This window comes from Dermacentor variabilis, unplaced genomic scaffold (genome assembly GCF_050947875.1).
Source record: "Dermacentor variabilis isolate Ectoservices unplaced genomic scaffold, ASM5094787v1 scaffold_14, whole genome shotgun sequence".
NCBI classification, from domain to species: Eukaryota; Metazoa; Arthropoda; class Arachnida; order Ixodida; family Ixodidae; genus Dermacentor; species Dermacentor variabilis.
Window position 1 is genome coordinate 8,955,290 of NW_027460302.1, and position 15,280 is coordinate 8,970,569.

Below are 15,280 nucleotides of genomic sequence, written 5' to 3' on the forward strand. Positions count from 1 at the left end.
CGCCGTGGGCAGTTGCTTCGCGGCTGCTGGAGACTGAGGGGCGGGGTTTGAGTGTTGTATTAACGCGATAGCGTTAAGGAGCTCGTGTCGCAGAAAAGCCGGTGTCGTCGGCGTCGGTGTCGGCGTCCGCGGCGTTGGCCGTGAGCGATAAATCACTGCAGGCACTTCATAAATAAAAAGCAACTTCCAAGATGCGCTGGGTGGGAATCGAACCAGGGTCTCCGGAGTGTGAGACGGAGACGCTACCACTCAGCCACGAGTTTGATGCTTCCATGTTCTACAAACGCGCCTCTAGTGAATGCGGTGTTGCCTTCGAAACGAGCCGTGGAAAGTTATACTGCGGTGTATATCGGTAATTATGAACATGTAACTTACAGAAGTCGCAATTACACGAGTAGCAAAGTGCGTTTCCGCTGCATTTCTTCTGCGCTTTCCGCGCACGCAGAGCCATCTTGCGGCAAGCACACAAGACCCCCTCCTCTCCATGTAGGGCGCTGCCCCGACAGATGGCGCGCCACGCGCGCATTGGAGCTGTGCAAGGACCGGTGCGAGGGGGGTCGCGGCCCGGAATCTCTCTCCCCTGAGAACGCTTCGCCTTGCTCCCTCTGCAGAATCAAGCGTCCTTCCTTTCTTTAGATCTCTATCTGTCTCTCTGCCCGTGCCGATCACGACGTTTGGCTGGCGTGCATCATTTCCCCCTCCGAGATACCGAGTTCTTTGATTCGTTCCGCTTGCTCAGGCGCACGTTTCGTTGCTGCGCCGAACGCCGCGTTGCTCGACCATATGTCTCGACGCTCACCGCGTCCGATGCGGGGCGCCTCGTAAGTGATGGCTGCCCTGTAGCCCATTGTCTTACACCCCTTGGCGGGTCGACGGGAACGCTGTCGCGTTCCACTCTTGAAGGCGAAGCTTAAGCGTCCTCCAATTTTTTTTCATATAGGAGGTTGTGGCCAAGTACTGAACCAGGGTGACCAATCCTGCTCTGGTGAGAGAGTGCATTACCGGTTCGGGTCACCGGGATCAGGCCGCACTCCAGGCCTGTTTGTGCAATTTTCTCAACACACGGTTTTTTTTGTGTTTACCGGTGGAGAATTGCGCGGCACCGGGATTTGAACCACGGTCCTCTTGCACGGGAGGCGGATACTCTACCGCCCCCGCAGGAGTTAAATTAAAAATTAAATTATGGGGTTTTACATGCCAAAACCACTTTCTCATGATTATGAGGCACGTCGTAGTGGAGGGCTCCGGAAATTTCGACCACCTGGGGTTCTTTAACGTGCACCTAAATCTAAGTACACGGGTGTTTTCGCATTTCGCCCCCATCGAAATGCGGCCGCCGTGGCCGGGATTCGATCCCGCGACCTCGTGCTCAGCAGTCTAACACCGTAGCCACTGAGCAACCACGGCGGGTACCGCAGGAGTTGTACGTCTCATTTAACCTACAGTGGTGCCTTATTTGATCAGTCAAGGTGGATCAATCTGAGCTCAGTTATACCGCACGGATGTCACTCGGCTAGAGAACCTGGTATTTATGACCTGCACAAGTGTGGCCATACATAATTGAGGATATATATAATTTTTAGGAGGGTTCCCGTACAGTGGTAAACTAAAAGAAGAGACATTAAAAAGAGGGAAGAAAAAAAGGGAAACAAAGAAGGAAGAGAACAGGTGATTTGAACTCGTGACCCTTGGATGTTGCCCGGAAAGATAGCTCAGTCGGTTGGTTCATCCGGCCCCAGGTTACTTTCAAGCGCCATAGCTCCTGCTCCGAGCCTCATACTTACGTGGAAAGGGACTGATATTGTCCGCGATGGTCCAGTAGTTGGAAGCCATACTTTCTTGGAAAAATGGCCGCCAGTGGTGAAGAGCGAACGAAGAGGAAAAGCTTGATCACGTGCTAGGCGAGCGCGGCGCGCATAGCGTGGGAAGCTAGCCAGAGTAACTATCTCGAGGACTGCTGTTGACGAGGGCGAAATACGTTCGTTTAATTCTAAGAACCCTAATAGGACTACTTTCGAAAAAGAAAGAACAGCCCAGAGGGCTGCACTACGAGTGCTATGACTGATAATTTTCTATATATATATATATATATATATATATATATATATATATATATATGTGTGTATATATATATATATATATATATATATATATATATATATATATATATATTCATCTCATCTATGGGATCGAATTGGAGCACTGTTGCTTTGTCTCTGCGTGTAGTAGTTGAGAGAGCCAGTTTAAGGGAGGAGATGAAGAAAGGAAAGTTTCTCAAGCAAAATTGCAGCGCCGTGGTTTTAAAGCGCACCCGCGGTAGCGAAACGCAAGGCGATATAAGCGTGCGTGGCCATGATACGCACACGACAAACTACCTTAAAATATTTAGACTTGAGGGAAAGGTTCGTTAACAAACGATAACACGGCAATCAGCACTCGAATACGACGAGAGAAATTATTGAGACGAGGAAAATTCCCTCCAACTAACTAAGTATGGTTTGCGAGACAAATGCTTGTAAGTATTGAACCTTTTAAAAGATAAGGGGGATATGCGCTCCCCGAGAGGGCAGCGTCCGCACCAGACCAACACCAGGCACCTTACTGAGACATGGAGGGCTTTGCGGGAACACAGGTATTATAGGCGAAAAGCTTTGTTTGCGAAGGTGCGAATTTTAGCCTTCTTTTAAGGAACCATAACTTACCTAGTGCATATGTGCAGATATCAGAAATGTGGTTTGACCAAGTAAAGTTGCTTGTCAGGGTGACACCTAAGTGCTTACACTTGCCTACAATCGAGGTACTATTGTTTCTATGGGAACAACAGAACTGGCTAGGATTTAGTTTCCTGGTGATAAGCAGTAGTGCTGTTTTCTGAGTATTTAGTTGCATGCCCCATTTTTGACACTAGTCGTCAATAACATTCAGTGCATGTTGCAATTCAACGTGATCTCTGGGTGATACGATTTGTATAAAAATTATACAATCATCCGCGAACAAACGTACAGACATTTTCGGGAATAACATCAACGAAGCCATTGACATAAATTAAACACAAAAGTGGTCCCAATACACTTCCCTGTGGGATTCCAGACGTGACATGAGGAATAGCAGATGATGAATCATTAATTAGCACATACTGTGGTCTATTGTGAAGATAAGCCCAAATGCGTTGAACTATTTATCTATCCCGGTAACTCCGAGCACTGTAATTTGTACAATAATTTCCCATGTGGCACTTTATCAAAGGCTTTACAGAAATCCAGAAAAAGAACATGTATTTGTCCTGATGCATCAAGCACTCGTGAAAATTCATGCACAGTTGAAACTAGTTGTGTAACAGTAGATAACCCTTTTCTAAATCCATGTTGAAATTTTGATAGTACGTTGTTATCACTAAGGAATTCATGAATGAAGTTTGCAATAACATGCTCGAGAAGTTTGCAACAACTGCTTGTAAAAGAGATAGGACGATAATTCTCAAACGACAAGTGGTAACTTTTTTTATAAATCGGCCGAACGCCTGCTATACCCCAGTCAGACGGTATTTCCCCTGAAGGCAGTGAACAGTTAAGAAGAGCAGTTAGAAACCCGCATAAATACTCAGCGTACCGGTTAAGAAAGGCATTAGGGATACAGTCATGCCCAGCAGATTTTTAGGATCAAGTTTTAACAGCATATGTATTAAACATTCCCTCGTTCCTTCTATGTCAGTATCAGTTTCAACGACTGAATTCTGAAATTCATAATCATCGGTTTTAGTAAAAACATTCTGGAAATATGCATTAAAATGTTCAGCAATAGCACAGGAGTTAGTTATCACCAAACTATCGACATTCATTTTGCTAATCGCGGTTTTCGACTCACTTAAGTACCGCCAAAACTTTTGGGGCTTAGTTTGAAGAAAATCTGTCAATGTATTAGTATAAATATATTTCCTTGCTTTTGCAAGCTTGTTTGTAGCTTATCCTTTAATTTTGTAAACTGGGGAGTCATTATAACACGCTTCTTGCGTAGTCTTAATTTTACGCTTCATGTGGATCATTTCTCGGTTAATCCACGGATTTACACGGTGCTTACATATTTTTTCCGCTGGGTACAAAACTATCAAGACAATAATGTTTTAACAAAAAGTTGCCATGAGGTCTCAACATCGTGTTATAAGGTTTCGATATGCGTGTCAAAGTTATCAATTATAGCGACATCATCAGCCTTAGAAAATTCCTTTACAACAGTGGCTGACTGAGTTTTTTTAGTTCGAACTAAAACCTTATCCCAGCTAAAGAAGATTAGCTTATGGTCAGATATACTAGGCTGAATTACAACGGTGCCGTCAATAAATATTTCACTGAGAAACAGCAAATCCAAAATTGCGCTGCCTCGAGTATAGTCAGTAACCGCTTGCTTAAGGTTGAGCAAAAACATGATGTGAAGAATAGAATCACAACTAGAAGAACAGCCATAACGTAGGTTCTCCCAATCAATCGTTGGTAAATTAAAATCACCAGTTATCAATAAGGTTTATTACGCAAACCTAATGGTTGATCGTATAACTTATTAAAAAGCAAATCATGTGTATTGTGTGTACGGTACATGGCACAAAGGAAAAAGGTGTCTTGCTTAAACGATATTTTCAAAAAGGGCTTTCATAATCCGCAATTTGATCAACGAGAGTGGGATCAACGCTATCTTTTACAATAACCGCCACGCTGCCACCAAGAGAGCCTCTAGCACGCCTGAAGAGTTGATAACCAGGCGGCACAATTTCGTCGTCGCCTATCAGATCATGTAGCCACGTTTCTGTAATAACGCATATATGCGGTTCATATAAAATAAGGATATTTTCAAGCTTATCAAGTTTGTTACTAATGCTCTGTGCATTAAAAGATATGAGGCGCAGCTGCGCAGTTGTGAACTGCTGTATCTTTGTAGGCTTCTTTTTCGCCTTTGAAAGCCATTTTCGAGTGTTTGAGGAGTCATTCCAACTGTAGAAGTCATTGTTAACATGAAGGCTATCATGCACAAGGAATAGTTTTTTTTACCAGCTGCTTTCTCTTCCTTCGCTGTCTGCTAGAGCAATTTACGCTTCTGTTGAGTGTCCTCGCAGCAGTCGTTATCAATACTTATCTGAGAACCCTTAACCCTTGAAACATTCTTCCAGACCGCCTGATTTTCCCTGTAGTCATGAAAATAAAGAATTACAGGCCAATTTTGTTCGCTATGTCCTAGTCTGTGAATGCGGGCGACTGAAGAGCAGTTCACGCCCAGCTTTTTCCTAAACAATTCATCAATAACCTTTTTCCTCAAGTCTACTTGTTTCATTCGCTTGTTCCGCAATACCGAAAACTATCAAGTTTGATGTACGGCTGCGATTTTCAAGGTCAACTAGATTAGCATGCTGTGTTATGACGGCCTCTTGAAGAGTCTCAACGCTAGCGGTTAGTTTTGCATGGGTTTCATTAAAGTTTTCTTCAAAGGCATTCAGTTGTACACCAAAACACTCAATACTTTGTTCAGTACATTCAAGACGAATTTTTAAGTCAACTATTTATGCCTTGATTTCATTCTGTCCTTCCAAGAGTTGCGTGAACATTTCCTCAACTGTAAGAGGACCTGTATTTAACTCTACATGCCCGCAAAGGATAAGTTTGCACGAACAAAAGCATTCATATGCAATACTCAAGCACGTGCGTGGGCACGGCAAAATACCAAGAAATATGTCATCACTACGTATTGAACATTCATGCCTAACCTGCACGATGAAGAAACGAGAGGCCGCAAGCCACATGCTCCCAACGCTTTCGCCGCACCCACTGTCGATGCCGAGAGGTAGTCCACTTCTTATAGTATTAGTGGCCGTTAACGTGACAAATCCGGGCAGGAAATGCACAAGAGCCTTTCCGGGACTGCGTCGTCGAATCCATTTTGTTGGCTTCGGTTGCATCGAAAAAGCGGTTCAGGGAAGGGAGTCGAAGATAAGGCCCCGGCAGAAGAAATCAGCAGAGCCTACAAGATGAAGAAACGAGAGGCCGTAAGCCACATGCTCCCAGCGCTATCGCCTCGCCCACTATCCAGGGCTGCTGGGGCGAGTCTGGCCGTCGCGCGTTCCTCGATCTGCTGCTTCCATCACCGTCGTCGTCACCCGGGAAACATCGCCCGACACCTCGGTGCGGCGCCACTTGCACGAACAGAACAAAGTTCCTTTCTCTCGCGCACGGCTCGAAGTCGGCGGGGGGTCAGCGAAACAGAGAGCAACAAAGGAAGGCCCGCTACAAGTCGGGCCGCGCGCACGCTATGCACGCAGAACATGGTCTCTGCCGTGGTTAGACACCACAAGAATATCACGGCGACCCACAACTTCTGTCGTTGGCCAGAAGGATGTTTGTTTTGTACTTGGGCCTTGCGCGCCCTCCCATCTGCGCTGTCTTCGTGTAATCACTCCGACGGACCAGTCGGTTACTTCTTTGTCCCCGAGTGACGTCGCCTACCTTGAGGTCGGGCATTGGTGCTTGCCATTTTCGGCGTTGCCCCAAAGTAATGACATACGTTCTGCGCCAGCGCTTCCAGAACTCGTAAGCCTGGCTTTGCACTAGACGCCAACGCCGTTTGTAGAGGTTGCTTGTGCCTGATTGCCCAATTATAGACGCGCTTCCCTGTATTGGGGTTAAAAGTGTCGCCGGAGTTAGGATGGTTGTATCTTCAGGGTCAGATGAAGTGGGAGTTATGGGCCTGGCAATAACTATGGCCCCAACTTCTGCCAAAAAGGTTGCAAGAATGTCATGCGTGCGTCGTTGATGACGTGACAGCATGAGCGTTGAGTCGTAGAGCAGACGCGAGCATCGTAAAAAGAATGCGAAATGAACTTAAAGAACCTTTTATTTGTTTATTCTTTCCCGCAAAAACTGAAAAGTATCCCCCTTAAATGAACGCATACTTTGCGATTTATTTTTCTTGCGTTACCTTGCAACAAGCCAACGGCACGCCAGACGCATGCGAGACACGTCACCGAAGCCAGCGAGGCCCGCTGCGCCTGTGGACTTCGCCTATTCAACGACCCGTCTCTTTTGTGCGTACCGTGTTTGTTGGGCTCCCGGCGTATTCCTGCGATCCTTCTGCATTTCTACACAGCACCAATGTACTATTGGATTACGGCAAGGCGGGAAATTTTGCTTGACAGTCTGTGACGAATTTCAAGCAATTTTGCCTTTTACGGCACGAAACCAAGACTTGTGACTCAGTTAGCGAAAAACAGCTCAGCCGTCCTACCATAGTTAATTTCAGTTAATTATTCGTACTGTCAAATGTTTGCGACGCTTTATATGAGCCCCCAACAACATTATAACTTATTTCGGTGGTATTTGAGCCCGCTCACCGCGCCCGGCTTTGTGATGCACTTAACGAGAATATTAATAATAATAATATTTGGGGTTTTACGTGCCAAAACCACTTTCTGATTATGAGGCACGCCGTAGTGGAGGACTCCGGAAATTTTGACCAACTGGGGTTCTTTAACGTGCACCTAAATCTAAGCACACGGGTGTTTTCGCATTTCGCCCCCATCGAAATGTGGCCGCCGTGGCCGGGATTCGATCCCGCGACCTCGTGCTCAGCAGCCCAACACCATAGCCACTGAGCAACCACGGCGGGTACTTAACGAGAAGCAGCTCGACCATGTGACGCAGTTTTGCGTCTACTGAATCTTACTGGGACAACTTCGTGACGCATTCTCTGACCAAAAAAAAACTATTGTTATAATAGTTTATAAAATATAATATATATAAACAATAAAAAAAAACTTTTATAAAACTTTATATAACTTTTATAAAATAAAAAGTTACTCAATCAATCAATTGTCATTTCGCAACTGTCTGGGATACTATTGAGGCACGTTCGCCGCGCATGGCGTTGTGACGCAGTTAGCAAAAAAGAACGCCAGCCGTGATGACAGTTTGGCGTGTACTCAACCTTAGTGAAACAAGTTTGTGACGCTTTCTATAGCCCCATCAATACATAGCTTCTTTTGATACTCCCGTTTGTCGAAGGCGCCACGAGCGATCGCCAAGAGTGATTTGCTTGCGCCGGCCGAATACGCAAACAATAACGCAGGGGAGTTCAAAAATAAGAACTCGAAAATTCTTGCCTCTGGACGACTGAAAACAGGTTTTGCACCCAGGCATTACTCTTGAGTGCGAGTAGAAGGCGGTCTGCGAGCCTCTAGCACGGTCTGGCTGAGAGCCAGTATTGTGGCCAACTCTGTGTACGTAGCGTACTATCGCGTCCACTGTGACCAAGTTGCTTTGAAAACGCGCAGTCGCCCATGGATTTGTGCTCTTAAAGTGCAGGAAATAATGCCCGGTTATGGGGTAATGCTTAGAAATCAGATGTTTTCTTCATAATTGATAGTATGGCTTGTAATGAGTCGGGTATTTTCGATGCCATGTATGTAAAAACGAAGTGCTTTTGTTTTAATGCTGGCCATTCACCGCTTCCGCACGTTTTGCCTCAACACGCCGTAACACCAAAATGACACAGGCTTGTAATTTACTTTATTTCAGCTGATGCCGTCAGATGTAGCTTCGTACGGCGACTACTGCTGCAAACCTGGTGCCACAACGTTGGATGTAGGCACAAAAAATTGGCTGAAGGCTTAGCTTGGTTAAGCCTGGAAGATTGCGAAAGAAATACCCTTGGCTGCGCCTTTGTTCGCCTGATGGTGTGGAAATGGTTGCCCTTTGTTAAACTTATGGCTATACATCATCCCACACGGCGCAAGGCACCGCGCCGGCCACTGAGAGGAGCCGAGCTGTCGCCCCATTTATCCTCCTGGCGTGACGTCACACCAGCGAGCGCCCTCTCTCGGTAGCGCCGCTGCAGCGGCGCGCAAGGCTTCGCCTCCACTATCGATGCCGCGAGCTGGGTAATTTGTGGGACGTCACGCCCCATCTTTCGGTCTCGCGTGACGTCACACGGTCACGTGACGCGCAGCTGTGTAAGGAGGCGCCACGATCACCGATGGCCGAAAGTGCGAGCAGTATTGCTTTCGCAATAAAAGCCCGGAACGAGCATTTATATAGAGTGAAATAAACATTTTCTAATTAACGAGGCGTCTTGCATCTACGTTATGAAATTTCACGTGGCACAGATTAGGCGGAGGCGTGTAAAAATCTTTTGCAATCATTTTAACTAAATAAACGATTCCACACTAAGATCGGGTGCGATTCAGCAGCAGAAGCAAAACGAAAAAATAAAACGTGTAGATTAGCGCAGTCGGCGTAGGGCGTGCCAGCTAGCTTTGAAAACGCTCGTGCCCAAAACCGAAACCGCAAGGTGTTAATCTTATCTGCTTGCTGCGCTGCAGTCAGTTCGGCCGCCAACAGATTGTTGTAACTTATTACTATAATAACTTGTTTGCTGTTACTCACTGAATTGAAATATCAAGAGTAGAAAGCAGACCGTTATATTTGGTCTTTTTAAAGATTACAGGAGCGTATGACATATTGAGGGATATTCTGGAAGGAGAAGGCTTAGGCGACGATTGTCTAGATTTTGAGACATTTACCTAGAAAATACCGTTTGCGTTGAATGAGAAGGGATGAGCAGCGAGGAGGAAGTCGATGTGAACAAGGGACTGAGGCAGGGGCACCATTTATCCCTGCTGCTGTTTATGATGTACATGGTGATGGAGAGGGCGCTAGAAGGAAGTAATATCGAGTTTAAGCTCTCATACAAACAGGCGGGTACACTACTAGAGCCGCAGCGTCCAGGTTTATTTTATGCGGACGACATTGTCTTGCCAGCTAACAAGCAAAGTGATTTGCAACGTCTGGCTAATATCTGTGGACAGGAAGGCGAGCATTTAGGTATGAAATCTAGCCATAGAAAATCAGGTGCTTTGGTATTCAATGAAAACCGTGAAGAGACACTGGAAATACAGGGCCAGGAAATACCTCGGCTAAAAGAATATAAATTCCTTGGTATATGGATAAACGAAGGCAGATATATGGAAACACAGGGAAAAAAATAAAAGTACAGGGGAAGAGAAATGCAGCCATAATGAAGCCCAGAGCGCTAGGGGGATACAATAGACACGAGGTGCTCCGGGGTATGTGGAAAGGTGCAATAGTTCCATGAATTAAATTTGGAGATGCGTTTGTTTGCTTGAAATTAGGACCAGATGGCAACCGAACGTCAGTGGGACGCCTCGCACTGGGCGCTTACGGGAAGACTACAAATGAAGCTCTGCAGAGTGATATGGGCTGCACAAGTTTTGAAGTAAGGAAAGCTCACAGTAAAATTGATTATGAAGAACGACTGAGGTATATAGAAGTAAGTAAATGGGCTGGGAGAGTGTTGAGGTATGTTACCGAAAAATGATTCACAGTGGAGGAAAAGAACTAGGAAGTTTACCAGCAAGTATGCGGTCTGTAGGGTGAGCAACACAGCAACAAAGAACGTCAAGCGGAGAGTCAGAGAGGCGGAAACAATCTTATGGGTGGCGGCAATGGAAAAGAAACCTACCATGAGTGACTACTGAAGAGGAAAAAAGGAAATCAGGAAAGAAACAATTTATGATAACTCAAAGGGAAGCTCGTTACTTTCCTAAGCGACATCAGGAGATATACGAAGGAATTGAAGCATGTGCCTGCTACGGTAAAGCTAGGGAAACTATGGAGCATGTTTTATTAGAATGTGAAGACATCTGCCCAGCGGTCCATTTAGGCACCACTGGACTCCTTGAAGCCCTTGGGTTCAGCTACAGCAGCGGGAAAGTAAACATGCCCGCAATAGACATTAGTGAGAGGCGATTGGAGGATTGGTGGAAGGAATGTAGGGAAACGACAAAAAACGGAGGCGTACAGAAAGAAAGTTAACAACAGGGGGCCAGAAAAGTTGGTTATGGGAATCCATCGTGCGTTTTCTTTTTATACCTAGGTATGAAATTAGGCAGTATAATAGTAAGAGCCTGGTGTGTGCAACCCACCGCCCAGTTCCAACAGGGTCGCCCATAACATCTATCGATCCGCTAGGCTCTATGGCAGTGTCTGCTCTTGTTGCGAGTCTTTCTGTATAATTGGGTCAAGAATGCGGCATGCCATACCGGCTCCCACGCACCGGCCACACGACTATCCATTTACAACCGTTTCCGGCGAAGAACTTGCCTTTGTGAGCGATGCCTCTCTGCGCCGATTCCAAGTTCCCTGCACGCTCCAAGGTTCAACCTGGCTGTGCGCGTACGAACCAGGGTAGTCGAGCAGGCACTGAGGTGGAATGCGCCGCGAGAGTGAAGACAAAGGGAGAATAGCTATTTTTCGCGCTTTTAGAGGCTTCCCCTGCAGAGAAGAGATAGCAAGCTACGGGGACACAAAGTGGCGGATGTCTGCAGAGGGTTGGGTATGTCTGCCGCCCTTTGTTGTCCTCGGCGAAGCAAAAAAGACTTACAGGCTGCGACCCCATAGAGAGCGCATGTAGATAATTGGTAAATTGGGCACAGCCATCATTTCTTGTTTGTACGTAGAACGTTATTACTTTTTATTGGTTTTTAAGAACTGACTGCTTTTAAATTCAAAGGTTTCGTGTTAGGCTCAGTGTTTCTTGGTGTCGCTGTAAGAGCCAGTTATACGAATTAAAGTAAAGCAGGTCTTGCGACAGTGGTGGCTAATGGTCGCGCTGATTTTGTAGACAAGCATTGAGAGTGGAAGTTTGCGGAGACAGACCTAAGTTGGGTAAATGAATGCTTACACTGGTAGGGCGCGTATCAGTTAGCATTGTAGAATTGTTAGTTGCTGAAGCGCGTTTGGATAAGCAAGAATTTTTCCAACATTTGCGGACGTAGATAGTGTAGCTTTTGGTTTCTGGGTGTTGAATGTCACTCTATGAATTAGTTAACATTTGAAGTGGTCAGCGAAGCTCACTAGGTTTCGCATTGCCTCGTTGGCACTGGTACTGGCTGGTTGCATTGATCAAGCGACGAACTCAAGGCGCGACATTTGTCCCTTTGACCATTTTCGATCGCAGTCACAAGTTCCATGGTTAAGAAATGCGCCTTCGTTTTAGTTTTCTGTGGCGGCTAGTGAAGGCCTCGCCGCGTAGGCGAATTGTTAGCTCGGAGAGGCAGAAATTGAAGACACCGGACACGTTACCGGGGGAGCATCCTATTATGTCTGAACATGGCCAAGGGCACTAGATGTTCACAACGAGGCAACCCCATCCATTCATCAGCGCCTATCCAGAATTCAACGCAGCGTTGGCGTCGACTGTTGACGGGTCAACAAGCGACCCCTGAACTTATTCATGAAAAGGGCCAACGTCGAATGCTACCGTGGGAACGGCTTCGACCTCGGATTCACAGGTTGCTAAATATGCCGGGCCGAAGGTACAACATCGGAGGTGGAGTTCGGAGGATTGGTGGAGGAATATTGCGACCAATTCGACGAGTTAGTGACCGCGATACAGTCATCAAATTCCCTAGTCTATAATCCCTCAAGGAAGACGACGGTAATAAAACCGTAGACCTCTGGTGCAGAGAGTGGGCTACGTGTCCTGATGTGAACTCAGACGTTTAATATACTCCTACATGGAGTGGCCTTCCGTATAGATATTGTAAAATAAATCCTTCTTTATTCGTTCCTCCTACCGGACGTACTCGTCGATTGACGGTGGAGTCCTGACCCAGACGCCGCAAGTAACACAGCTCAGTAAGGACGAGGGACAAGTCGAGACAGGACAAGTTGACTGGCGCTGTTACCTGTATCACGATAAATAACAAACACTTCCAAACCCATTCCCTTCCAAACGCCACCTCGAGCGGCAACAACCCCGATTCTTTGAAAAAAGAAATGCTGGCCTATCCGTACAGTGTTCCACGATTTGCAGCGGTCTTGGAGCAGTTTTCAGAAGAAAACGAACTTAACGGGAATGTAATGGCCGTAGTAGTTGCCCCTAGTGTAGCGAAATTCTCATGTCCACTCTGGTTACCGTCATGTCTCTGTTGGTATTTTTTTACGTTTTTTTTTTCAAGTAGAACCAGTATCAGTGAGCTGATAAGAACAGGTACTACACTTTGACCCGGGTCGGCTATGTCAACGTTCCCATCGCCCTCTCTTTGTCGACGTTCCAAGCGCTTGCTTTCCTTCCGCTCGCGCGTGGTGACTGTCCCGTTGAAATGTCACTTGTCTCTAGTTTCCTTCGGCTCCTCGAGGCTGCGGTCCCGTCGTCTACGCGAATGTAGGTACACATTAGCACAAATAAGTTCTTTGTTCGAAATTCTGTGCCACGTCTATGTCATGCGCTAAACAGCTTCGCTGGTCATCCCCCCTACCCCGCCGTGGTTGCTCAGTGGCTATGGTGTTGGGCTGCTGAGCACGAGGTCGCGGGATCGAATCCCGGCCACGGCGGCCGCATTTCGATGGAGGCGAAATGCGAAAACACCCGTGTGCTTAGATTTAGGCGCACGTTAAAGAACCCCAGGTGGTCAAAATTTCCGGAGTCCTCCACTACGGCGTGCCTCATAATCAGAAAGTGGTTTTGGCACGTAAAACCCCAAATATTATTATTATTATCATCCCCCTTCAGAGTGGAATGACTCGTGATCTTTTTTGCATAACTTGACTCCAAAGAATTGTCTTGGGCTGACATCCCAAGAACCATATTTTCTGTCGGTCGTCGACTAGTTCTGTGCAAAATACTCTGTGATCATTTGCGCCTACATGTGCGACTCACCATGTAGTGCTGCTTGCCGGGCCTTGGTGGGGTGACACCTGGCTGTATGGGCCTCTGCGGCCGCGTAGACATGGTGCCTGCGTAACACCCACATGCTCACTTTAAAAAATACCGTTGAATAATTCAATGGATCAAAGCTAATTTCGCCTTGCAAGAAATGCACTGTAAAGCTTATATATGTCACCCGACAATAAGCTATTGCATCACACCTAGCCAACGCTACATCGTCCATACGACTGAACAAACATGACAGTAGTCAAACGTCCTGGGCGTACTCAAAATTACGGTTTCGAAATGATTATTAGATACCAGCACTTTTAAACGTACTGTCTAACATTATTGCCTCTACCAGCATTTAATAGACTTGGATGGTTATGGTTTTGGTCGCCATGTGACCGGAGCAGCTACTAATGTCGGATTTTTGTGCATATAAACAGGCATACTACAATTCTCATTTAGGTCTTGACTTTACCTTCCATATTTAAATTATGTACCAGTTTACTGTTAAGTCAGATGAAAGCAAGAAGCAAAGAGCAGGAAGTACAGGCATAAATGCGAAACTGGACAGTATACTAGCATACAAATAGCAGCAGTATACTAGCTAGACACGTACTAAAAATCAATGCAAGGAAAAACAATAAACTGGAGCAGGCGCTGAAACTGTCAATCACAAGAATATATCATACAAGGGTTTAAAAGAAATGGCACAAAAATATCGATGTCATGGCTACATAATAATTCATTTAAGAGTGTGGGGTTCATGAGAGCGGCTTGTTGGGCTAGTTGGTACATGGTTATACTAGGAGAATGCCAGCAAACTCGAGAGTAGAAAAAAAAAATCAAGAGGCAGACATAGACAAAGAGACAGGAAGGTGCCACCTTCCTGTCTCTTTGTCTATGTCTGCCTCTTGATTTTTTTCTACTCTCAAGTTTGCTGGCATTCTCCTAGTATAAGAGTGTGGGGAGCCGGAATACAGGCACTTGGTACCCATAGTTTCTGCGGCAAAAAGTGTTTATATACTCCAGCGCTCAGGGTTATCAGTTTTGAAAGCATGCGCATTAACTTGAAGTTGTGCCAAGTGAATTAAGAAGTTACAAATTTAACCGGTCGGTCGGTCGGTCGCCGAACATGCGTTGCGTGCCCGGATGACGTTCGGGCTACAAACGACCGAAAACATGTCGTTGTTTGTTTGCCAAGCGACAAGGAGCAGAGCGAGAAATGGAAGCGTGCCATAATGCGGCAGGACTGACACGGTTTTAACTCTGAATGCAAATATACGCATCTGTGCGCGAAAGACTTGGACGCCTCGGACATCATCACTGCCTGCAATTTCGATACAAACTGCGGCGCCGTGTCTCTGAAGCATGAAAAGCCGACGGTGAAGCCTAACGCCGTAACAAGGATTTTTGAAGGCCTTCCGCGTATCTCACGAAACACAAACGTCGGCCTCGCTCAATGACATTTCGACCCCCATGCAGACGGCGTGCTACTTCTACGTCTGTCGCGCGCGGCAGACCGAGCCGCCATCGCCGGCTCCCCTCGCACATGCAGCACGAAGCGCGT

The 15,280-nt window shown here is 46.3% G+C and overlaps 1 protein-coding gene across 1 annotated transcript in view; it reads right to left on the minus strand.

Annotated features, from left to right (window-relative positions):
• Positions 1-15,280, minus strand: part of LOC142567775 (WD repeat and HMG-box DNA-binding protein 1-like) — a 350,415-nt gene that overhangs the window by 284,953 nt on the left and 50,182 nt on the right. Inside the window, exon 2 of the mRNA XM_075677936.1 lies at positions 13,717-13,793. Within this exon, the coding sequence (XP_075534051.1) occupies positions 13,717-13,788 (72 nt within the window). The 5' untranslated portion in view covers positions 13,789-13,793. The remainder of the gene's footprint in view (positions 1-13,716; positions 13,794-15,280) is intronic.